The sequence below is a fragment of the Porites lutea genome, chromosome 9, assembly GCF_958299795.1.
Source record: "Porites lutea chromosome 9, jaPorLute2.1, whole genome shotgun sequence".
Classification (NCBI taxonomy): Eukaryota; Metazoa; Cnidaria; class Anthozoa; order Scleractinia; family Poritidae; genus Porites; species Porites lutea.
Window position 1 is genome coordinate 31,176,574 of NC_133209.1, and position 25,158 is coordinate 31,201,731.

Sequence of the window (25,158 nt, forward strand, 5' to 3'; positions counted from 1 at the left end):
CCTCAGAGCAGCGTGATGTTAAGAAAAGAAAAATTGGACGCCCACAAGACGAAGAAAAAAACGACGCTTTTCTCAAAGTGGCGAGATTTCTTCAGGAAAATGACGACGAGCAAATAACTGTTGTTGATTTAGTTGAAAAAATGGAAGAGTATCTCGGTGACCCAGCCAGTACCGCATACGGCCGCACGCACATGAAGGCGAGGTTACAGGAACACTTCGGTGACCAAATCATTATAACCGAAATCAATGGAAAGCCAAACGTTGTAACATTTTGAAGCACTGTGGCCAATATTCTACATGACTTTCATGCACAGCCAAAGAATGTTGATCTGGAAACAGAAAAGCTGAATATAATCCGAACCGCTTCGAGGCTGATCAAGAGCGACATAAAATTGATTAAAACATCAAATGATATCTACCCTTTGATCGAAACAGAAGCTGAGACGAACGCAAACTTTCTACCCCAGACACTGAAGCTTTTGCTAGAGGGTATCCTGGCTAGTAAAGATGACGTGAAGGTAGCATCGATTGGACAGGCCATCATCCAAGCAGCGCGACCTCGAGTGATTCTAGCGCCTTTACAAGGTATATTGTATTTTTGAAAAGATATCTTCCTTATCTGTATGTTTGAAAACGAGTCGGTTTTAGTAGCTGCGTATTGTTGAGCGATAACGAAGTGTCATAGCCTTTCTTTAGTACCGACCTCTCTGAGGGACAAAAAATGAAATTCTGAATGTCTTTGTGTAAGAAATGTTAATGAAATTATTTGACTTATACACGATTTAGTGAAGATATCTACAAGATGAAAGTTCACAGAACTGCCTGGAGTACTATTAATCAAATTTGGAAGAATCGGGTGCAGTTCTGGCGATAAACAAGTAGAATAAAAGCAACTTCCGGTTCTTAGCCTCGTTTCCATGTCGCAGCAAAGCGTTAGTTATTAGCCATTTAAATTTTGACATGTTCCCGTGCTTGGATCCTTTGGGACTTTTAGCATGTTAATCTAGAGACCATTCCTAAATGATTGGCGAAGAGAAAGGTTCTGTTGCAATTAGTGGCAGGTCCAGCCACAAAATGACTGGACTATTGCACAGGTTAGGTGTAAAAATTGTTAATGACCGTTTAACCTGATGACTTTACAAGTGGTGCAATAGCCTGCGAGCAAGTTCTCCTTTTGGGGGAGTCGCGAGAAGTCACGCGAGAACCGCACGCTAAAGGAGACGCGACTGTTAGAGATGGAGAAAGAAAGGAGGGTTCTCCTTTTTCTCCGCCCCTCATCGCTCGTGCGTTCTCTCGCGCCTCGCTTCGCTCGCCACTCGAAATGGAGAGCTTGCTCGCAAACTAGCGGTACAAGGGATGTGGATCCACACGGGCAGCTCTGGGTGAACAGGTTAAGATTAACGATAAAGGGGCAGCACGTCTGGACGATTATTCCATTTTTCAAAACAACTAAAATAAAAACATTCCTTTCTGATCCATTGATATGAAAAACACTATATTTAGATCACCAGTAAGCAAAGGTGAAGCAAGTAAAACTCGTTACTATTATGTATTATATGAGGCTGCACAAAGTCTTGTGATTATTGTGTATGTCTGTTTCTTGGAGACCCTTCTGAAAGACCTAACTAAAGATATGGACTCAGAAAATTTTGCGTAATTATGAAACAATTTTGGCACAGTTTTGCTTTGTCTAAAAACAAAAGTGAAATAATAAGTGCCAATTTGTTTTCTTTTTTTAATATTGCAACCATACTTTTACTGGCCTTTGACGAGTGAATTATCTTTTTGATAACTGTTACAAACTTATTAGTAACACCGTCCTTTTAAAAATAATAGCAAGAGAGTTTCTTTCATCTAATATATCATCTACAAACTTGCATAAGTTCTTACTATATCAGGCCTTGTAGAAATACTATCAGAAAGAGAATTATTTATTTTGTTATAACTCGTAGTTTACTCCGCATTATTCTCTAACTGTGGTCAACTTTAATATCTCATCCTTTGCAATTGCTTCACTGAAATATTGTGTTATCACACAGCTGTTCCTCTTCAGAAACATTTGTCCGGCATTGTCATTAATACTCTCGCTGACCGCTTAATTATTGTGTTCAGCGTCTATTTACTTTTTTATACTACTACATGAGAAATTTCTGCAATTTGATTGGCTTAGAGCAGTGGTATTTCAGCTTGATTTAAAATACCTACATGTGAAAATTACAACCTTTTGCGGGTAGTGGTATAAACAAATAATAGCATGAATGGTATGTGATTTTTGGCATAAATACCACTCGTGACATTTCAAAATTGTCTCAAATTTCACTCGCCTTAATTACGTCTAACAATTATAAAATATCACTCGTGGTATTTATGCCGAATATCACTACTAATCATGCTATTACCTATACAAATTCTATCATACTGAGATCTCTGTTTTGAGTTTTGTTGCTTATTTCAGGTTGTGAATCTTAGTGACTTTACAGTCTAAAACAAAAATATGTCCATCTGATCGATGTTGCAATTATTCCTGCAGGTTTCTGTGACTTATTAACAGTTTTTTCCAGTGAAACACCCCTTCGGTGTAAACTGATCAACACGACCTTTGCCATTATTGCATACAATAAGAGTGTAATGATTGCTATATTTCTGGGCACACAGTCCCCATGGACCACACACCTGTACATTGTTGGAATTGCCTTAAGTCAATTGCTTGTTGAAAGTATTCAGCTGCTATTTACATATTCCTTTTACCATAGCGAGTTATCGTTTTACTTTTTTAGTGCCTATTTCAGGATGTTTATTTGTTTGATTATCCAGTCTGTTGCTTTTTAATTATTTTAGAATGTGAATTTTTTTGGTCTTAAAGTCTGTAACTAAAATAAGTCCATCCGGTGTTGTAGTTATTCTTATAGGGGCTTGTAACTTAACAACAGTTTTTCCAGTGAAACAGCCCTCCACTGTAAACTGATTAACACGGCCATTGAGACTATTACAAACAAGAAGATTATGGTGATTGCCACATTTCTGAAGACACAGTCCGTGAGGCCCTTTAAACTGTCCATCACCCTCACCAGGTTCTCCTATCTTGTACAAAAACGTTCCAGTATTATCAAACACTTTCAAGCAATCACTACCCCAGTCCGAAACAATGTACTTCCTCTCATGGTAAATACACGACCTGAGTTTGATAAGTTTTTCTGGTCCACTGTTTGCAAATTGAAACAAAGGTTCACCATTCTGTGATAAAACTTGTACTCTGTTGTTATGATAATCAGTAACTATAACACGACCTTCTTCATCCAAACGAACACTGACCGGGTTATGAAACTCACCATCTTTTGTCCCTTTCTTTCCAAAGCTTTTTACAGAGTTCCCTGTTTGAACGTTAAATTGTTGAATGCGATGATTACATTCATCCGCTACAAGAATGTTATCATCATTTAGATATGTGATGTCAGCTGGACGGTAAAGCTGTCCAGCATTGTTTCCATAACAACCCACTTTTCTTACACAGTTTCTTTCTTTGTCAGTTATCAGGATACAGTGTTTATCATAGTCACTAACAGCGGTTTGTCCTTTGCTGTTCACGGCGATTCCAACTGGCTTTTCAAGAGTTTCTCCTTTTATTTCTACCTCTCCCACAACTTGAATTAGTCGTTGTTTTACTTGCACATTATAAGGACTTTCTGCAAAGTCCTTGCCATTTACATTTATTATGATATTGAAGATACCTGGAACTTTAGGTGTAAACTTCACGGTGTAATCACCATCTTGTTTTTCGTAAGTTGTCAAACTTCCTATTTTATCAGCGGGTTCCACAAGCACTTTCACTTCATACACTTGTTCTCCAAGTATTTGTGTGTGAACTTTAAACTCTGATTCAACACCAGCTTGGAAATCTTTTGTCAGTCCCACTACTGGTTCACTTGTTGCTATGTAACCAAGGGTAAGATTCTTTTCTTCTTTTGTTGAATAAAACTTCAGAAATGAATTGACCGGAAGGTCCGGGATCGGGGCGTTTTCAAGATGATTAAATCGTTGTTCTAGATAATTCTTGCTTTGCATTACATCTGAGCTGGAGCTTCTTTGAATCAGATTTTCAGCAAACTCGATTGCTTGGTTGATTTGCTTCAGCAAGGATTGCACTTGTGCCTTTGCAGAGTCTAACTTATCTGCTCTTGACGCGCAGGTGTTCTCGAGGGCGGTAATAATTCGCCGCTCGTCTTCTCGAATCTTGGCGATCATTTGTTCGGCAGCTTTGGAAACTTCACGTTTAGCGTTAGTGAGATTTGTCTCCAGTTCAAGTACTGTTTGTTCATATTCACGAATCGTATCGCCAAAAACCTTTGTTTTTGTTTTCAATACCTCGGTTCTTGTCAGGATGTTGGCTTTCTCGCCGTCGGCTGCTTTCTCCAATGGTTCTACGTCATGTGCCTTATGATCCGTAGCAATGCATATTTGGCAAACACAGATTTGGCATTTAAGGCAGAAAAACCTCGTTACTTCTCGCTCGTGATACTGCTGCGAACAAAATGACTGCCTCCTCATTAGTGCTTCGTAGTCTTGAGGCTGGAACTGTTTGACTGGCGTCACCTTGTGTCCTTGTGTAAAATGACTAAACAGTTGATGTGCGTTTACACAGTCACTGCACATGAATTTAGCGCATTCGAAGCAGTAACTTATCTCTACGCTCTTTTTCTTGCAAACGCCACAACTGATATCATTTCCTTTTCCGCTTTGTCGTATGGCGAGAACACTGAGTAGACTATTATGATGAAAACTGGTCGGTAATTTGTCAAAACGGTTTGCTTCTGGAAGATCAACTTCAGCTTGACACTCGGGGCAACGAAACTTTCCATTCCTTTGGCTCATCAGTGCGTGTTTTTTCAAACATTCAAAGCAGAATGTGTGCAGGCAGGTTATTGTCTTGGGATCGGTGAAAGTATCCAGACAGATTGAACAAGTAACATGTTCTTTAAGATTCTTCAACAAAGACTCCATCGTTCGAGTTTCCTTTTACAGCGACAGAACACACCCTATTCTTGTTCAGTGTGATTCCGGGATACTTGGAGCATATAAAGCGCTACTAGTATTACAAAAACAATTTGCATTTCACTGCAGACAGCTAGGCAGCCAACCAAATTTAAATGTTTCCACCTTCTGACCTTAGTCTAAAAGCGGAAGTTTCAAAGAAGCTTTAAAGGTCATTAAGAAGCGTGACTTGTCTGAAATTATTTTGACAAAAACAAAGAAACTGTGCACACTGACGGGTACATTTGTATTACAGAGGAAATATTCTTTCACTTTGGATTCATAATACAAGTGGTTCTGTTCATGTCCAAAAGTCTATTTTGTAACTGAGCTTGAGCCTTTAAAGAATTCTCATTAGTATTATTCTCTATCTCATTCCGTATGTGTTACAATAAAGACATTTTGATATTTCAGGTAGCCAATCTCTGTCTCGTGCGAAAGTAATTCGTTCTAACACACCATATTTATATTATTCTCCAAGACTCTTGAAAGATAAATCCTATTTCCTTCCCTGAATTGTTTAATGTCAGTACATTAATTTAGTTTCGTTGTAGCATAACTTAGTCAACTATGTTTCCTGTTTTCTACTTTTGATCACAGTGATCAAGTTTCATCCCAGGAAGAAGACACCAGCAGCAATAACTCAAATTCGCCTCGCTTTACACAGCTAATTTCCATAACTACGGGACTCAATTCTGAGAAACTTGACATATGGAAAGAAGGAGAGCAGACTTCTTGTGAATGGACAGAGTACGATGACTTCTCTTCTTCAGGGGATCTCAGTACATTTCTAGCTGATTTGTAACTAAATACTATAATAATATACACGAAAAAATTACTCAATTCTGATTGGCTGAGAAAGGAGTGCAGCTCTTCTGTAACACGAGTGCAAAATGTGTAACACGAGTGCAAACTTGTAACACGAGTGCAAATTACTAATGCTTTCTGATTGGCTGAAAACACAAAAGAAACCAACAAGAACCAATCAGATTAAAGCTGTTTTAACAAAAAAAAATCAAGAAAATGGCCATGGTTTGCAGCAGACGACGACGGGATTTAATTCTGTAAGCAAAACAACAATAGAAAAGTTAAAAAAATATTCCAAAAACCCGAACACAGTAAAAAGTACGTCTTTCTGGCTTAATGTATTGAAAATGAGTTGCTAAGAGAAAAATACTGTCAACATAATCGAGGAAAATGAGCCAGAGAAACTAAAAAACAAGCTACTTATAACAGGCTACCCTAAAGTAAAAAAAATAAAGAACAAAAACGGTTGCAACCACACGCAAACCATGACAGCTACACTCTTCAGACATTCAGATGAACAAGGATACAATTCCATGATAACAACAGGGATTTCAAGTCAAGTACGTTATTTCTTGCTCTCTTTGAGTCTTTTGTGGAGCAAGGACCTCTATTAAAACATCCATGCGATGGTCTGTTTTTTTTTTCTACCTCAGTAGCAAACGAAACCGAAAATTTAAACATCTGATCCAAACTAAACCAACTGGCCATAACTCACATATACCATAACTCACATAATTAAAGTATCCGCTGGTACTAGCCTTAAAGAAAGTGAGAAAAAAGTTTACGAATCATTGTGCAGGAAAAACAACAGTCAGGAAGGTGAAGAAAGCAAAGATTGTAAGTTCAGAACATATCGTCAGTGTCACAGGCCACAGAGGCATAAATTTCCTTAATGTCTACGACGAAGTCGACGAAGAGCTACGATGACTTTTGCAGTAGGCCAAATGAAGTAATGAAAACTCCAGCGCTGAGAAAAAGCAAATATTATATTAATACTGGCAGTTTCCGACATCACAACAACTGTGGCTCCACTCACCCATCGATGGCGGCGTCGGCGAAAGAAAACAAATTGCCTCCTTCATTTTCGGGTTTTAAATCTCAAAAATTTCTCCATGAATCCAGCTATGATGGGGTCTCAGGAACAGACAATGATGAACAGTCGTTAAAAAACTTTCACAAGTGTCTTTCATCTCTGGCTGCTCGAAGCGTTCTCCTGATTTCAAAACGGCAGTATACTTCTTGAAAACGCTTCTTGTAAAGGTCTGTAAATGCCGAGTTCTAATAATCGAGGATGAATTTAAAACCACTTACTTTGCTGATTATTGTAACCAAGTTATCTTTAACAGGCTGGTGACCATATAAAAAAATCCTTGCACATTTCTAAATTCTTAGCTGAATGATTTTGAAAGCGTTGGTCTTGAAAAAAGTTTGAATTTGACAAAGTCAGTAGTCTGTTTCAGCCAATCAGTTGAATGAACTAAAAACGCGCGCGCTGTCAAAATTTGTTGTTGTAGTTATGTTTTTCGTGTATATTATTAATAAGTAATCACATGATTTTTCTCGTGCAATTTGGAATAAATAAGCACTTGTAAATTTTTCAAGACCACCAAGTGCACTCGCCGTACGGCCTCGTGCACTTTTGTTGGTCTTGGAAAAATTTACTCGTGCTTAGGGACTTGTCAGAAATTAGCTGGGGGGGAGGGGGGGTGGAAACAGAGGGAGGGTCACAACTTTTTGAGACTCAGAAAAGGGAGGGGTCATGAAAAATGGGCCGTTAAAAGGGGGAGGGTCATGCAAATTTATGCCCGTGATCATGTAGAGGTTCACCCACAGAAGAAAAACAAAATTTCTTTATTTCGTAAAAAAAAAAAAAGAGCAACGGAATATTATGGATATAAACTGTGAAGTATTTAACAAACATCTACTTTTCATTTATAAAAATGCTATAGAGTCTTATTGCAATAAAGAATAATGTTGTTGTTAATGTTATTATAGTTTTGGCTATCCTTTTCATCCCTGTCTTCAGCATCACCATCAATGCTGCTGTGAGCATCTTGATCATCATCATTTATGTCATCAGCATTTTATTTTGTTTATTTTATCTTATTTTATTAGCTTCGCATTGATACAATCACTTTCATCATCATCATGATCTTCATTTAAGTTGAAGCGTAGATATTGCTTGATAATGTCCTGTGATTCATTGGTGAACAACCCTTCTCAAAGATATATGGCCTTTGCGTTTTGAGGAACCCACTTTTTCCTTCATAATGAAGAAATAATAGGCCAATAGGCTCTGTAATATCACGCGATTCTTGCTGAGGTGTAATATGGTTTCAATAGCTTCTTTGCAGTTAGCTTCCATTCTTTTTGCCCTAGCTTTCTTTGCTTTGCTTTTATTTTGCTTTTGTTTCCTTTTTATTTGTTTGTCTTGTTCATTTGGAATCCTGCACCTTAAAGAGCCTGGAACATTTTTCTTTCAATTCTGTAAGGTGGGGAGGGTCATGATATTTTAGACCAAGCTCAAGGGGAGGGTTAGCAAATTTCACTCCCATTGCAGGGGTGGGTCACCTAATTTCCGAGCCCAAATTTCAAATTCCCACCCCCCCTCCCCCCCCGCTAATTTCTGACAAGTCCCTTATTTATTCCAAATTGCACTCGAAATCATGTGATTACCTATACTAAATAAAACAAAAGAACAATCTCAGCCAATCATAAATTCTAAAATATCAACCAGACCTAATGCATCAGTCAATTCCAGCTGCGCCCAACCCCCCCCCCCCCCCCCCGGGGCTACTGCAGGGCATTTGCAAATTTTGTGCCGCCCGGGGGCCGGGCATTTGCCAATCTCGGGGCCATTCCCGAGCTTTTGACCCGCACGCGGTTTCCTATCAGAATATAGCTACACAGAGGATTTTACTGGGAAGCAGATTGGCTTATCTGTCAAGGACAGGAAAAAATTTAAGAGGGTTGTAAAGGCATGTCCTTGATTTTATGCATGCATTTCTTCATTGCTGATCAAGCCAGAATTACATAGCGAGATCGGGAGCTATCTACGTGAATGAACCTCTTTTTGGTTATTGAATCAAATTTCTGTTGATATTATTTGAAAAACATCCTTTCATTTTTATAAAACTATTCATAACATATAACTTTACAGCGCTCTATTAATTTTAATGTCAATAATTTTACATCAATTCTGTAGTTATAAAGTGGTGCATGTCGTTGCAGCGTGAAGTCTTAACTAAAATCATAGCGTTATTACAAAGGAAGACGTTAATGGAAACAAAAAAACGTAAATTAAAATGCTTAAAACGGCACTATTCGACCGTGCGATCAATGAAAAATGTTGCAGTGTTGACGGAGGACGGGGCATTTGCCCTCTTTTTTCGTCCCCACCCCGGGGGATTTGACAGCTCAAGAGTCCCCAACCCCGGGAATTTGCCATCCAAGGCAAAAAAAATGCTAATGCCTGGGGGTCACCCTGGGGGGGGGGAGGGGAGGGTAGGCGCAGCTGGAAATGACTGATGCATAAACAATGCGTGACGTTAGAAGAGAAGACACCCGGTGAGATAGTTACGTCACAGACTGTTAGTTTCAGTGATGTAGTTTATGGATTTGTTCAAGAGGATTACACAGAATTTACTGATTTTCATTCTTCTGCATGAAGATCTAGACGTTTCCTTGGCTGATGTGGAGCTCGATTGTGAAACTATACTGCAGAAAACATCGTTAGCGCCTGCTGATGCTATGAGGTCCGCTGACCCGTTTGATCTTCAACAAAAGGTAGAGGTGTCTAGTGCACTAGACATTGCGAAAAGAAACAACACTGAACACTCCAAAAAGATCTTGGATTTATATACTGATGGTGATGGAGTGGGCACGCAAGAGGATTCTGTAAGGCTTCAAACTTCAAACTCGAAAAAGAAGGTAATTTTAAAGATTGATCTATCACATTCTGAGTTGCTGAGAAACTGCGAACACCTTTTCACAGAGCCCTCTGAACTGAGTCTATTCCTGAAAAACATGTAAGAAGAAAGCAAAAGAGTCATTCCTCTGTTAATTTACAAAGCAGTTTTATGAAGAACGATAAGCCTACTCATTGTCGAGACGAATTAATAACTGAAGAAAGAGAAAGTGTTGTGCGGCTTAGAATCAACCGAAGAGTCACGTGAAGAGGAAGTAGTTTGTACCAGATCCCTGCAGCACCAAGTGCTAAACAAATGGTCACATGATCAAAAGATTATGACAAGCTGCTTCTCACCAAGGAAACTGTTATTGGTCAGGAGATGACATGTTAAATGAAAGCTTTGAGATGATGCACACTTCTCCTGATTTGTTTTCGCAATCTCTGTCTCGTGCGAAAGTAATTCGTTCTGACACACCATATTTATGTTATTCTCCAAGACTCTTGAAAGGTGAATCCCATTCTTGGTGTTCAAAACACTTTAGCGGAACACCTGACCTATTTTCTTCCCCAAATTGCTCTCCCAGCGGGAAGGAAATGATCTCGGTATCATTGCTTTCCTGTTCTAATCATTCACTTTTCTCTTCCTCGTCGTCGCCGCTTCGCTTGGTTGAGCAGCCAGCCTCGTCTTCAGATTCAAATACAAACGAACCTGATGCGCCTTCAGTCATAAACCAGAGCGAATCTGAAAACAGGTTTGTGCAGAATGGTGCACAGGCTATTACTTTTCACTCAACACCCTGCTATGCAAACCGCAAGGCCGGAGTTTCACCGTTGTTATCCGACTCTCGAGGACCTAGTCCATACAATGAACCGGACATTAGTGCATTAGGAACACCAGTTCTTTTCTCTTAAATGTCAGTCAGCAGTTTGTGAGTTATATCTTTAATTTGATTCAGTTATTTGGCGAACATAAATTGAAAACCAGAAGTTAGTAAGGTGAATATGGTAGTAAATATAATTAAAAGAAGTAAAAAGAACAAATCTTGTGATAAATCAAGAAGTCATTTTCAGGGGCTTCCAAATTAAAGGGTGGGCGTTTGGGTCCTTTCTTAAAGCTTGAAAAAGGGTTTGGCCTTCGTATTCATTCGTGTCCAGTTTTTGTTATCTCTTTCCCTTGCACAGGTTAGGTGTAAAAGTTGTTAATGACCGTTTAATCTGATGACTTTACAAGCGGTACAATAGCCTGCGAGCAAGCCCTTTTTTTGGGGGATTTGCGAGAAGTCACGAAAGGGCCGCACGCTAAAGGAGACTCGAAGGTGAGGGGTGGAGAAAGAAAGGAGAGTTCTCCTTTTTCTCCGCCTCTCGCAGCTTCGCCGCTCCCTCGCGCGTTCTCTGGCGGCTCTCTTCGCTCACCTTTCGAAATGGAGAGCTTGCTCGCAAGCTAGCGGTGCAAGGCATGTGGATCCACACGGGCGGTTCTCTCCTCAGTTCTCAAATACCAGCCGGCTCGTTTACTCCGCTCATCTTATAGATTGCTTTTACAAATTCCTTCTGTTAATACCGTGGCTTATGGAGACAGCGGCCTTAAAGTGGGCCATAAAAACCTATTATTATTGTTATTATTACTATTATTATTATTATTATTATTGACTTCTACAAAAATTTCCACAGTCAAATTTTGCGTAGTCTTGTCATTATTGTGTGTCGGTTTCTTGGAGCCACTCTTAAAAGACCTAACTAGACTACGATATAAACTAAGAAACTTTTGCGTCATTATGAAACAATTTTGGCCACGCCTTTGCTTTGCCAAAAACACAAATAATCAGTTCCGAATGTTGTGTTTTTCTTTCCCTCTTTTTAATTATTGCAGCTATGCTTCATTTGCTCTTGGCGAGTGAATTGTCTTTTGGATTTCCAAACAGTAACAAGTGAAATTGTCAGTGGCACACTGAAAATAAAATAGTAGCAAGAGGGTTTCTTTCACCTTATATATCAGAAATAAACTTACACAACTACATTATGAATCAGCCTTATGAAATTATCATCCAAATGTGACTTATTTTCTACCTTATAACTCATAGTGTACTCACTATCCTCTAACTTTGGTAAACTTTGTCCTCTTATGCTTTGCAATTGCTTTACTGAAATCGTGTTGTCACTCAGTTCTCCCTCTACAGAAACATTTGTTCGACATTGTCATTAATACTCTGGCTGACCGATTGTGTTTAGCGGCTATTTACTTTTATATTCCATCATACTAAGATGTCTGTTATATTTTTGTTGCTTATTTCAGGATGTGAATCTTATTGGCTTTACAGTCTGAAACAAAAATATGTCCATCTGATGTTGCAGTTATTGCTGCAGGTCTCTGTAACTTTTGAACAGTTTTTCCAGTGAAACTCCCCTCCAGTGTAAACTGATCAACACGACCATTGCCAGCATTGCATACAATAAGGTTGTAATAATTGCCACACTTCTGGACACACAGTCCCCATGGACCGCACAACTGTCCATCACCCTTGCCTTGATTCTCTATCTTGTACAAACACTTCCCTGACTTGTTATAAACTTTCAAGCAATCATTACCCCAGTCAGAGACAATGTACTTGTTCTGATGGTAAATACATGCAACAGGACGGTCAAGTTTTTCTGGTCCACTGTCTTTAAGTTTAAACAAAAGTTCACCATCCTGTGATAAAACCTGGACTGTACTGTTTAAGCCATCAGCTACAACAACACGCCCTACATCATCTACACAAACACTGACAGGGTTCTGAAACTCCCCATCCCTGGTCCCTTTCTTTCCAAAGCTTTTCACAAAGTTCCCTGTTTGAACGTTAAATTGTTGAATGCGATGATTTAATTGATCCGCCACAAGAATGTTATCATCATTTAGATATGTGACGTCAGTTGGACGGTTGAGCTGTCCAACATTGTTTCCATAACAACCGATTTTTCTTACACAATTTCCTTCCATGTCAATTATCAGGATACGGTGTTTTTCTTGGTCAGCAACAGCGATTATACCTTCGCTGTTCACAGCAATCCCGTGTGGGCTTTGAAATGTTTCTTCTTTCAATCTCAACTCTTTCACAAGGTGAATAAGCCGTTGTTTAACATAGACAGTGTAAGGACTGGCTGCCGTCTTACCATTAATCTGTACTGAGATTTGTAAGGTACCAGGAAATTCAGGTGTTAACTTCGCCAGCAAAATTCCATCTTTTTCACAAGTTATCAAACTTCCTATTTTATCAGCGGGTTCCACGACTAATTTCATTTTACACACTTGTAGTTGATGTATTAATATTCCTGGATTGACCTCAAACTCTGTTTCAACACCGGCTTGGAAATCTTTATTCACTCCCACCACTGGTTCACTTGTTGTTAAGCAACCGAGGGTCAAATTTTCCCCTTCTGCAGGGAAAAACTTCACAAATGAATTCACCGGAAGTTTCGGGATCGGCGTGTTGTTGAGGTGATCAAATCGTTGTTCTAGATCATTCTTGCTGTGCATTACATCTGAGCTGGAGCTTCTTTGAATCAGATTTTCAGCAAACTTGACTGCTTGGTTAAACTGCTTTAGCAAGGATTGAACTCGTGCTTGTGCAGAGTTTAACTTATCCGCCCTTGACTCACGCGTGTTGTCGAGTGTGGTAATGATATGACGTTCGTGTTCTCGAATCTTGGCGATCATTTGTTCGGCTGTTTGGGAAACTTCACGTTTAGCGTTAGCGATATTTGTTTCCAGCTCAGATACTGTTTGTTCATATTTACAAATTGCATCGCTGACAACTTTGGTTTTCTCCTTTAATATCTCGGTTCTCATCAGGATATTAGTTTTCTCGCAGTCTGCCACTTTGTCCAAGAGTTCCACATCATGACCCTCGTGTGCCTTGTGATCCGTAGTGATGCAAATTTGACAAACACAAAGTTTGCATTTGTGGCAGGAAAACCTCGTAACTTCTCGCTCATGATTCTGCTGGGAGCACAGTGACTTCCTCTTCATCAGGGCATCGTAGTCTTCAGCTTGGAACCGTTTGACTGGCGTCACTTTGTGTCCTTCTATAAAGTGACTAAACAGTTGATGTGCGTTTACACAGTCACTGCACATGAATTTAGCGCATTCGAAGCAGTAACTTATCTCCGCACTCTTTTTCTTGCAAATGCCGCAACTGATGTCATTTCCTTTGCCGCTCTGTCGTATGGCGAGAACACTGAGCAGACTATTATGATGAAGACTGGTCGGAAGTTTGTCAAAACGGTTTGCTTCTGGAAGATTAACTTCAGCTTGACACTCGGGGCAGCGAAACTTTCCATCCCTTTGGCTGATCAGTGCGTGTTTCTTCAAACACTCAAAGCAGAATGTGTGGAGGCAGGTTATTGTCTTGGGATCGGTAAAAGTATCCAGACATATTGAACAAGTAACCTGTTCTTTGATGTTTTTTAGCGGGGACTTCATCATTAGCTTCCTAAGCCTCTAAACGACAAAACACGCCCTATTCTTCTTCACTGTGACTCCGGTAACTTGAACCACATATGGGACTACAGTTTACATTATACTGCAGACAGCCAACCAGCTTTTCATAAATCGCTCTTCCGTCTGACCTTAGACTAAGAGCGGAAGTTATTTAGGTTTCAATGCAAAGGCCTTCTTTGGCCCCTTATCAACGTGCAGTGACTTGTCTGAATTCGAAACCAATTTGCGAAAAACAAAGAAACAGCGCACAAAACGTTGTGATTTAAGACGAAAACACTCTTTCATTTTGGATCCATAATCAGTTTCTCCGTCAAGACTCGTGGTTTAAGATTTAGCGACACCTGTTCTTCTTCCGTGTGATTCCGGGGAAACTCACGCCATTCATAGGTATTACGAAATGTATCACTAGTGTTATTAAACAATTTGCATTCTGTGGACAGCCAACCAAAATTTTAATCGTTTTACCCTCTGACCAATAATTAAATAACTTGGCGAGCATACATTAAAAACTAGAGGTTATAGTTACGTGGCAAAAGAAGCAAATATATAATACCTATAATAAATAGGTAAACAGATAAAATTAAAAGAAGTAGAACAAAAAAAATACAGCTAGTAGCAGAAAGTCACTTTCAGGCTTCGGATGTTGGCAGATGAGCTTTTAGATCGTTTCTAAGAACTTTCAAGGATGGAGCATTCCTTGGGTTAAAAAGGATTTTGTTCCAAGAAAACTTTCTTTAGAAGCAGCTTTTGCCAACGCTTCCTTGAGAAGAGCCGGCGAAGGCGTAGCAGGTGCACTGACGAGGTGTGGAAGGAGGGAACTGCTCAGGCGTGAGAGTATATTTTTCCCTTATAGCTTGTTCTCTTTCAAGCCCCATCCATGTAGGCTTTATAGCTTAGTACAGAATGAGAATCGATTTATTTAAGGTTTTACAAGAGAAAAATACCCGAACATTTTGCTGTGTACATTTTTCACCACTGGACAAAGAACAGGAGGCCTGCCATAATAAACAGCAACAGCAGAGGCGGACTCCTTTGTAAAATCTGATTTTCTACTAAATTTTTGGGTGACCGAACCCCTGAAATAGCCGACAACAGGCCACTATGCAGTATTACACATTACAATAACAACAACAACAACAACTTTTATTTACCTCACATACATATTTGTACAATAGTGCTGACCCGCAAAGTAGCCGCAACATTAATCGAGGGCGGGTCACGCACAGATAAAATATTAATTTATATTATTTACATATAGTATATACTAAAATTAACAGAGGGTTGGAAAAGGTAAATTAACGGAAGAATCTAGCAATAATATTAGGGGTCACTTATGGTCCTATTCACATTTGATAATCACTTTCCTTATTCCCATAGCCTTTATGTTTGATTAATGATAAAATAAACAAGGACAAGATTATTATGAACTATTTTTAGGGGTAAAACAAACTTAACAGATAACCTTCTTGGGGCTCTCATGCAGATTATAAAAATAACAACAAAACGAGAACTTCTCACACTCCTTGATCACTTGCCTCATTTATATGAATTTCATTGCCTTGTTAAACTTTATACTAAACGTTGTTATAACTTTATATTGAAAGAAATGAGAAATATCGCAGACTTCAATTAAAGCTGTTTAAATCTAGAGGTAATAGTAAGCGTGTCAACATAATCATCCTCAAACAATAGAATGTCTAAAAGTTGTCGATGAATTGCCGCCTTAAATTTGTTTTGAACGAATGTCAAGAGGAATACAATTCTACGTATGCCTTAGCACCAAAGCAAGAAAACGACTTGATCGTCTGCTGTGTTCTCGAATTTTGTATGGCGAAAGTGCCAGCCTGAGAAAATCTAGTGTTACAATGATGTGCGTCAGAGGCGAGAGTAAATAAATTGGAGATATTATGGGGTGCTTTGTTATCAATACGTCATGCATTATGATACAAATGGATTTAATGTAGAGAAAACTCTGTCAGCGGAAGAACATTATAGAAGTCAAATAAAGGGACAGCATGGGATTTGAATGGTGCAAAATTGATTAGGCGAAGCGCACGCTTTTGTAGTATCAAGATCTTATTAACATTAGATTGAGCAGCTTGGTCCCAAACCGCTAGGCCATAGCTTACACTCTAATTTCACTACAATTAAACCACGCTTTACGGACACCTCATCATTACGGACAGTTTGTTTTGTTCCTGGGCAAGGAAAGCCCTTACATTTTCTTTAAATTCATCCCGTTTAATACGGACACTTCCTGTAGCCCCCTCAGTGTATTACGGCGCTGTATTAGATCCCCACTGTTTCAAGGATTCAGTAAAATCACTCGATTACGGTCATTATGCATCAGTTACAAACTCAATAAACAAGGCTCAATCATGGCTTTATTTATTGTCCAAGTACAATACTTGCAGGCCTCTGTTACATATTGAAAATACATTTTTCAAAAATTCTGTATATATATAAATACATCTAAACTTTTCAAGGAATTTTGTCTTCTGTCTCATCATATAACAGAACATCAATAGTTACAAGCATAACCTTATTTATAAAAACACCAACGTTTAGGAATGCAAGACTGTGTTTTCTAGTAGTGCCCTTGACATTCTCTTGTCCACGAAAAACTGAAACAAAAACAAACAAACATCAAGTAGTAATTATATGAACAAAAGTAAAAAACGAAAATGCTGCAGGTATACCTAATACGTATGATCTACAAAAGTTCAAATAACATTCACCAGGAGTATTAGCAGCAGTCTTGCTTGGGCCCGTTTCTCGAAAGGCCCGGTAGCTTTTCGGGCCCGATGGCAAATTTTAAAATCAAAACCTGTTGAATAGTAGCACAGTTCGTGGCGCACAAACCAGTCAATTTTGCTTCGTTAACTGATAGTTTCATTGTATCATTTTCACAATTATTGAAACTTTGATCTTGAATGCAAACGCGGCAAACATAAACAGCTTTTCGGGCCCGAAGAGTTACCGGGACGTTCGAGAAACGGGTCCCCTGGTCTCTTTTTCAAACATCAGTTAAGTCCACATCATAGCGTTACCACGCAAGCACAAAGCTTTCCAGTCTACACTGATTCAAAAGCTGTAGCAAACAACTGACAGTACTCAACTGTATGCTCTTTGCGAATACACCACACAGAACACAGAGGCCAATAAAATTAGATTTTAAGTCCGTTTAAAAGCACCTTGGAGAGGTTTTCTTTATTCTATAGAATAGCCCACATAATTACAGCAAGTTTACCTTGCGAATAGCGGCAAATGCAGATCCGAATCTAGCGTGATGTTGAAGTCTATCTGAGATCCACCCTGGTAAGCTCTTCTTTATTTTGGCGGATCCGTAGCGCTTATCTAACAACAAAATTGTTGCATAATCCCCCCTGTGACGGATAGCACGACCTGAAAAACGAAAAGCAATATCAGTACAGTGGGGCTTCTTCAGGTTTCAAAAAACTGAAAAAAAAATAATAATAATAACAAATGCGCGTGAGGGATAGGCACGCATGGAATTGACTGAGCCGTTACGACAACTTTTTTGAGACTTCAGACCGAGGACAGGGGCGGATCCAGGATTTCTTTTAGGAGGGGGTGCAAGCGTCTCTTGCTCTACTTCAGCACCAAAAAACCACATAGTTTGGTTTTTTTTGGAGAATACCAGTTGTATAAGAAAACCGCAGGTCATCTCAGGAGGGGGGGGGGGGTGCGCACCCCCTGTACCCTCCCCCTAGATCCGCCCCTGGAGGAACACACGATAAATGTTGCGATGTTCAAAATAATGAAAGGACATTTATGAATTTCGTTCAAATAAGCAAAAAGGCGCAACGAAACTGGTCAACTGCGGGCAAACAAGCATTCTCTCTGAAATACGAGGCTTGTAGTTTGGTAGGAAGGCAACCGAGAAAAGTGCGGGAAAAAAAGCAACCGACACAACCAACACCCGAAATAAAGCGGAAGAAAATGAAAAAACCCGAACTAATTGGTTTAAAATTGATTGGTTTGAGCGGTTGGAACATATTATTCTTGAATATTATACAGGGTTCTCAATGACCGTACGAAGCGGACCTCTTAGCAAACGTCTATTAAAGATTTTTGTAATCTTTAATGTTACTTAGCCTGGTAAGACCTAGATCTAAAAACACGTCAGAAAATGTGCATGTCCTGCGTTCAAGAAGTCACTTTTTAGATTCGTTGTGTACTCTACGAAATTAGCGCTAAAATGTCAACCACAGGATATTGGGTCTGCCAACGGAAAAAGGAGGTCTCAAATTTTCGTTTTGATAAAACAAAACCAACGGTGCTTACCTATTGACTGATTTACAGCTTTCATGCAAAGATTTTCGTAATGCGTTTGACCAGCTTTTGGCTGAAAGAAAGAAATAACGATAAGAGGCAAAGGAAGAAAATATGGTATCAAATAAACTGCTTTTTGTTTTTCTCGCTTTTCAACTAGAAACAACTTCCCTTGTTCAACTTATTTGAATCATGATTTCGATTCATAGTAACTGGCCCCTAACTGTCAACCAGAAGCGCAATATTCTTGTAACAAAATATTCATTTGTTTCACTGGTTTATAAATTTGAATAACAAAAACAATGTTTGTGAACAATGATGTCTCCAATAAATAAAATGTTCTTTTCAGTTTTACATCTTTATTTATTTTTTTTCCTTAACGGACTTGTACGAGGTCGATAGGAGGAAAAAATTGAGACAAAAACTGTAAGTGATTGGACTGGGACGAGATTAGTGATTGGATATAGAATGATATAGAATAGATTACAGCGAGTGGTCAAACGAAGGAACTTTGCACGCAATCCTACGGGCAAAAAGGTTAGTTCGAATACTTCAAAAAATCTCGATGCAAAACTTGAAATAAAAACGGGAAAATTTGGAAATGTGGGAGCCACTGGCAAAAATAAATTTTGCGCTGAGTTAAAAGAACTCAAAACGAGAAAAGGAAATGGTTTATTTGAGATATGACTAACTGTTCTATATATAATGTTGTGTATATTTGCACAAAGTTTCACCTAAAATGAAAACTAACAAACCACAAAAAATATACCTGGGACATCTGACCTTAATGGAGGATGGCGGAGGCGTTGCTTTGCAAGGAACGTCATTTTCCTTGCAAAGAAACCCCTCCGCCATCCTCCCTTCCCACGGCACCCCGGAAGGTTTAAACCTACAAGTATACATTCTTACCCCTAAAGTAGCATCTAGGTAGGTCATTTTCTCCTTTAGTTCTGGCGAGTAAATGTTAGGATAAGGAAGACCAACCATCACAATACACCTAGAGTAAACCAGAAAACGAGAGAAGCAGAATGTTGCAACGCAAAACGGAAGCTATTTTTATCGGTTAAGTGTCGCACGAACACCGTAGAAAATGCCTTTTTGTTTTTGTTTTTGTTTTTTTAGTTACCAAGGGATCCAACAATCAACGACCTGGCCTGCGAAGCCGTCTTTCGCGTTTCTTTTTGGAAGCGAGAGAAAAAAAAAAACGCGGAAGATACGTAAGGTCCCTTTTTTGGCTCCTACCCTCGCGCTCCTTCCATCTTCCACGCTTCCGGGCCGCTTGGCTAAGTTAGAGAAAACGGAAACGACTGCTACACAGGCAATCGACGAGCGCACCACTACAACCGTAACTTCCATGCATTTTCTTTATACTAGACCGCTGTATCACCCCAAATTGCTGCGCTCTATGTTCACTTCAATAATTACCCCTGCCTGAACTTAAAAGTGGATTGACCGATCATCTCAACTACAAGGAATCAATAGCGTCTCTACGACCACAGTCACCTCTGTCCAAGAAGGACACGTTGCCAGGACCGGCATGCACTAAGTGTCCGTCTTGGGGAGACATCCGCGTTATTGAGAGCCAAGGTAGAAAATGACTGAAGATGTACGGCTCATGAAGAGTTCGCCGCTTAAAATAGGGCCTTACGAGTTGTCGAGCGTTGTGTTTTTACCTGCCAAGATCATTAGAAAAGTTAATTCCTTCACTCATCTTTCCCCCTACCACACAGAATAAAACCGCACCATTTGAAGACGAACTGCTCACAGCAAAATTCTGCAGTATAAAAAGAGTAGAAAATGATTAATAGCTAGAACGATACGCTGAAAATTAAGATTTACACATAAAAAAAAAAAATCTACAGCGGACCTTAATGGAAGCAGCATATGATGAAAGAACTTGATCAAGCTGGCTAGCTTTCCTTGGTTCGCGAAATACCTATAACGCAAAAATAGTAACACATCCTTTATAAGTCTGTTAAACATCTTATAAGAGCTTCTATGGTAACCCTACGTCTACAATTTCCTTTCGTAAGGTTTTAGTTTTTCTTAGATTCTCCTGCTAGAAACATTTAGTTTTACGCTCCGTCTTTTGCCTCTCTTTCTCGGGATGGGATGAGAAGGGGAACAAGAGGTTTTGCATAGAATCACTTTCACTGGTGTTAAAATTATTTTAATCGCAACGTTTAATGCTACGTTTAGCTTTGCGATTGGCTGGAAAATCGCACGCAACTTTACAGACTTCTGACTTGGCCGAAGCATTTCCCGCACTGGGCATGCGCAATGGGTGGAAATATGTGATTGCAAATCTGACTGTTTCACTTAATTTATTGTCAACTCGGCTGTGAATGGCGAAAGAAATCGCTCTGACAATCAATAGAAAACCACCCAATAAAACACTCGGCACTAATCTCGTCCCACGTACTATTCCTTGCAAATTCGGAGTTGGGCAGGAAGAGGTCTGAGTGCAATGATGAGTCAGGCTTACGAAGGAAAGAGAAAACAATGATTTCTTCATAACTGAACCTTTTTTCTTGCATTCATTTTGTCTAGGATGCCGGTGCTCTGCCAATGTGTGTAAACTTGTTCTTCATAATCGTATGACGAGAAGAAGCATACAACTCCACCAGGAACAACGGCAAAAATGTTGATAAGAAGTCGGCCTAACTCTTCTTTCTGAAAAAGAAAGAAAATAATAAATAAAATAAAAAATAAATGCACGAAAATGAGCAAAAAATGGATACGATATTCGAATTGAAAACAGGTAACGGATGTCAACCTTGTAAAAAACGAAGAACACAAAAAAAAATCGACTCCGTTTCTAACTTGAGAGGAGATATCGGAAAATGGATACATTAAATTCTGTCTAACTGTAAAACTATTCCGGCTTTTGAGCAGAAAATAAAAATGAGAGGCACAAAATAATAATTTTTTTCTTTTGGCTTTCAAAAAAGGATAAAATTGGTAGAGAAAATACTACAAAAAAAAAGATAAAATTAAAAAAAGAAGAAGAAGAAGAAATAAAAACAGAGTCGAGTTCGACTATCTTGAACGGGCTGTGAACGATCGCCTATTCACAGGTGCTATCCCACTACTGTTTGACGCGGGAGCTTTTGCCTGCTGTGTTTCCACCCTGGGCCGGTTCGCTCCTCTTTAACCAACCTGGAGAACTCAGATTCCTCCGTGTTCCCCATATTGACGCCAAACTTAGCGCGGACACCCGATCTACATAGGACAACCGCCCCCAGGAATCCCGCCCTCAAGCCGTTCAGAGACCCCAGCCTCCAAGTAGCTGGATTACAGGCGTGCGCCACTACGCCCGGCTGATCAACTCGGAGAAAAATTAACCTACTGTTTTGTCTTTTTACCTCGCTTTCATGTAACCGGAAGTAAAGTTGATCGAGGAACTTCCGGTTTACTTGAAAACAAAATGGCGACCAACAGTGGAAAATTGTCTCCACCGTGTTTGACAATAAATTGTCGCCAAAATACTGGGAGAGAGGACACTTCAAAACTTAAATTTAAAGAATATGTCGCTGTTAAAATCTGGAAGGCTCTTCTGTTCTACCTCGCTGAAAATTGACAAATTCTTGCGGCTGAGTCGATTTCAACCCTGAATGAACTAATGAAGTCTTGAGGAAAAATGAACACAAGATAAAGACGGATTGATCTAACCAAGTCAGGTGAATCTCGGGATTGGAAGGTAAAATCAAACTCTTTTCCTGCAGGTCCTTTATCCAATGCTACTGACAGTAAATTCTCTGCGGGAATAACATGACCTGAAAATGTTAAAATAAATAATGGAAAATTACAGTAGTTTGAACATAAGAGGTTGCGAAGTACTCAATGGGTGCTAATGTTTCTTCTTTAACAAGAAAATATCAGGATAAGTTTTCAAAACAATTTCTTACCGCAAGAAAACTCCACAATATTGTCACTTGGGAGTCCTGCACATGTGAATAGCTGATCTTTGAAATCTGACATCTTGAATATGAGAAGAACACACTGAGTGTGGTGTACTCTGTAATACAGTCAAACCTTGCTTTATGGTTCCTTCTGTAGGTATCGAGGCACAGATTACATACACCAAAAGAAACAACACAACCAAACAATAAAGCCCCCAGGAGAACTCTATCATTTGGTTCCTTTGTTTTTTTTTGTGATGATGGTAATGAAAGACCCCGCTGTACGGACACCCACTCAATACACACACCTCATTATTGCAGACAGTTTCATACTGTAGCAGCTGCTTGTAAGGTGTCTTCTCATCGGTCGCAGAAAAAAACGACACAACATTCTTTATCACTACATTTCCATTGTTTTATGTTTTGGGCAGCAAACCCTTATTGGCTTTTAGGGTTAGCAGAGCTTCTAAATGACCTGACAAATTGCTTCATCCCTAGGGAGAGAAAGCCCTTCCATTTTCTCCAAATTTAACCTGTTTAATACAGACACCCCATTAAAACATACATTTTTTATGGTCCCCTCAGTGTCTGTATTAGCAGGGTTTCACTGTTTATGGATTTAATGAGGTTTGGGCATTAACATGTTTTCAACAAGTTTTTAAAAATGATCTTCATCTCTACATTACTATATACTTGGGTGGATATATAGTGAGATCACAAATGGATTGCATGATAGAGACAGTGTGCCTGATCCTACCCTGATATGCATTACAATGGTAAAGTGGAGGCTGTATTCTAAGGAAAATTGTATTGGAGGCGAGTGAAAGTAAAGTTCTCTTCATAATGTTCGCGTCGGAGTAAGCAGCACAAAAACATAGAACAATCGATGTTTTAAACTTTGCAACCCAAATGTTTACGCTTATAAGGCCTTACATAAAAACAAGACAGACATAATTTGCAAATTGATGGCGAGGAAGCTAAAAGTTTAGGTGAATAATGACCTTCACGACAGTTTACATTGTTGTAATAAAATTCAACCATATTTTTGTAAATGAGTTATATATTATATTACACTTTCTGTGTTTTTAAAGAACCAAAACCACTTTGACATGAAGAAGTCCCCGTTGAAAAATTCTGGAAATTCCTGGGGGGAGGGGGGTCATCAAAGACCCCCTTGGAACGGAAAATCCTGGGGGGTGGGGGGGTGCAAATCAAAGAGTCTTCCATGGGAGGGGTATGGATATTTTCTGGAACCACACATTGGTCTGAACCTGTGAAATCCTGGGTTACCAGCATATGATTTTTCTGAAGAAAAAAAAAACCCTTAGATTTCGTAGTCGTCAAAAAGAGTGTCCGTTGACAGTTTCAAAAGTGTCTGTTGTTCGTCTTATAGAGGTGTTCATCTTATAGAGAGTATAGTTACAGTAAAATGACTGGAAAATGGCAGGGACCAACACCAGGTGTCTGTCTTAGAGAGGTGTCTGTCATATAGAGAATATAGTTACAGCAAAATGACTGAAAAATGACGGGAACCAACACCAGGTGTCCATCTTATAGAGAATAATTATAGTTACAGTAAAATGACTACAAAATGGCAGGAACCAACACCAGGTGTCCATCCTATATAGAATATAGTTACCGTAAAATGACTACAAAACAGTAGGAACGAACACTAGGTGTCCATCTTAGGGAGGTGTCTGACTTAAAGAGGTGTCCACTAAGAGAGAGAGTTGACTATAATTAATATCAATATTTATTATTGATCTGCACAGATCTCATTATAAAATTCTAGAGGTAATGAATCTTATATTTACAGGTTGCATTGTTCCTCCAGCAACAACAACAGCCCTGGCTTCCCTCACAACGCTTGTAAAATACACAGCTGGGTTTAACAGAAGGAACTTTAAGCTGGAGCAACTGAGTCAACCTGTGGAAAGGTATGTGTATAATGATTTATACAGTACATGTATACGTGTATTTGTTGTGGTTCAATTTATCCTTGGTTGAATTTTATTTTCTTTTGTTATTGTGTATGGTAACTTATGATAACAAGTTTGAAACAAAAGAAATAAAATTTAATCCAAGGATAAAATTGAACAACAACATATTCAATCCATCCAAAAGGAAAAACACATTTTTATGTAGACTGTACATTGATCAGAACCAGAAGATGACAGCATATTTGTCAGAACTCACAGCTATAACAAACCCAAAAAAATCATTTTCTTTTCATGAAATGATAAATTTTATTGCACACTGATGATAATGATATGAACTCAGAAAATTCTGCATAATTATGAATAAATCTTGGCTCACTTTTGCTTTGACTAAAAACAAAAGTGAAATAATTATAATAAGTGCCTTTTTTTTTCTTTTTTTTTTTAAATTGCAACCATACTTTCATTTGCCCTTGACAAGTGAATTATCTGATAACTATTACAAAATTATTAGATAATTATTTTGATTTTATTACAAAATTATTATATATTTGATAACTATTACAAAATTATTAGTGACACAGTCCTTTTAAAAATAGTACCACGAGAGTTTCTTTCATCTAATATATCGTCAACAAACTTGCATAACTACTTGATATATCAGGCCTTGTGAAAATAATATCACAAAGAGAATTATTTACTGTGTTATAACTCATAGTTTACTCCGCATTATTCTCTTACTTTGGTCAACTTTAATAGCTTATTCTTTGCACTTGCTTAACTGAAATATTGTGTCGTCAC

General features: G+C 38.9%; 3 protein-coding genes across 3 annotated transcripts; all 3 read right to left on the bottom strand.

Moving 5' to 3' along the window:
• Nucleotides 1-2,699: 2,699 nt before the first annotated feature.
• On the bottom strand, nt 2,700-5,085 carry LOC140948678 (E3 ubiquitin-protein ligase TRIM45-like). Its single transcript, XM_073397943.1, has one exon. The coding sequence runs from the start codon at nt 4,996-4,998 to the stop codon at nt 2,830-2,832; it is 2,169 nt and encodes a 722-aa protein (XP_073254044.1). The 5' UTR covers nt 4,999-5,085; the 3' UTR covers nt 2,700-2,829.
• Nucleotides 5,086-12,029: 6,944 nt separating this feature from the next.
• LOC140949178 (E3 ubiquitin-protein ligase TRIM45-like) lies at nt 12,030-14,251 on the bottom strand. Its single transcript, XM_073398406.1, has one exon. The coding sequence runs from the start codon at nt 14,205-14,207 to the stop codon at nt 12,030-12,032; it is 2,178 nt and encodes a 725-aa protein (XP_073254507.1). The 5' UTR covers nt 14,208-14,251.
• A 2,341-nt stretch (nt 14,252-16,592) lies between these two features.
• LOC140949179 (ATP-dependent DNA helicase DDX11-like) lies at nt 16,593-22,499 on the bottom strand. Its single transcript, XM_073398407.1, has 9 exons — nt 22,427-22,499; nt 22,191-22,294; nt 21,042-21,191; nt 20,386-20,454; nt 20,192-20,292; nt 19,428-19,515; nt 18,531-18,591; nt 17,473-17,627; nt 16,593-16,846 (listed from the first exon to the last, which is right to left on the bottom strand). Exons 1-9 carry the CDS (start codon nt 22,497-22,499, stop codon nt 16,787-16,789), a joined length of 861 nt encoding a protein of 286 aa, XP_073254508.1. The 3' UTR covers nt 16,593-16,786.
• Between the last annotated feature and the right edge of the window lie 2,659 nt (nt 22,500-25,158).

What these genes read in the sequence shown, in the direction of transcription:
- LOC140948678 (XM_073397943.1), bottom strand. Translation starts at nt 4,998, where the DNA reads ATGGAGTCTTTGTTGAAGAATCTTAAAGAACATGTTACTTGTTCAATC.
- LOC140949178 (XM_073398406.1), bottom strand. Translation starts at nt 14,207, where the DNA reads ATGATGAAGTCCCCGCTAAAAAACATCAAAGAACAGGTTACTTGTTCA.
- LOC140949179 (XM_073398407.1), bottom strand. Translation starts at nt 22,499, where the DNA reads ATGTCAGATTTCAAAGATCAGCTATTCACATGTGCAGGACTCCCAAGT. An exon ending in AAATGAATGCAAGAAAAAAG is followed by an intron (nt 20,455 to 21,041) that starts GTTCAGTTATGA and finishes TTTGCGTTATAG; the next exon opens with GTATTTCGCGAACCAAGGAA. An exon ending in ACCTAGATGCTACTTTAGGG is followed by an intron (nt 18,592 to 19,427) that starts GTAAGAATGTAT and finishes TCTTTCTTTCAG; the next exon opens with CCAAAAGCTGGTCAAACGCA.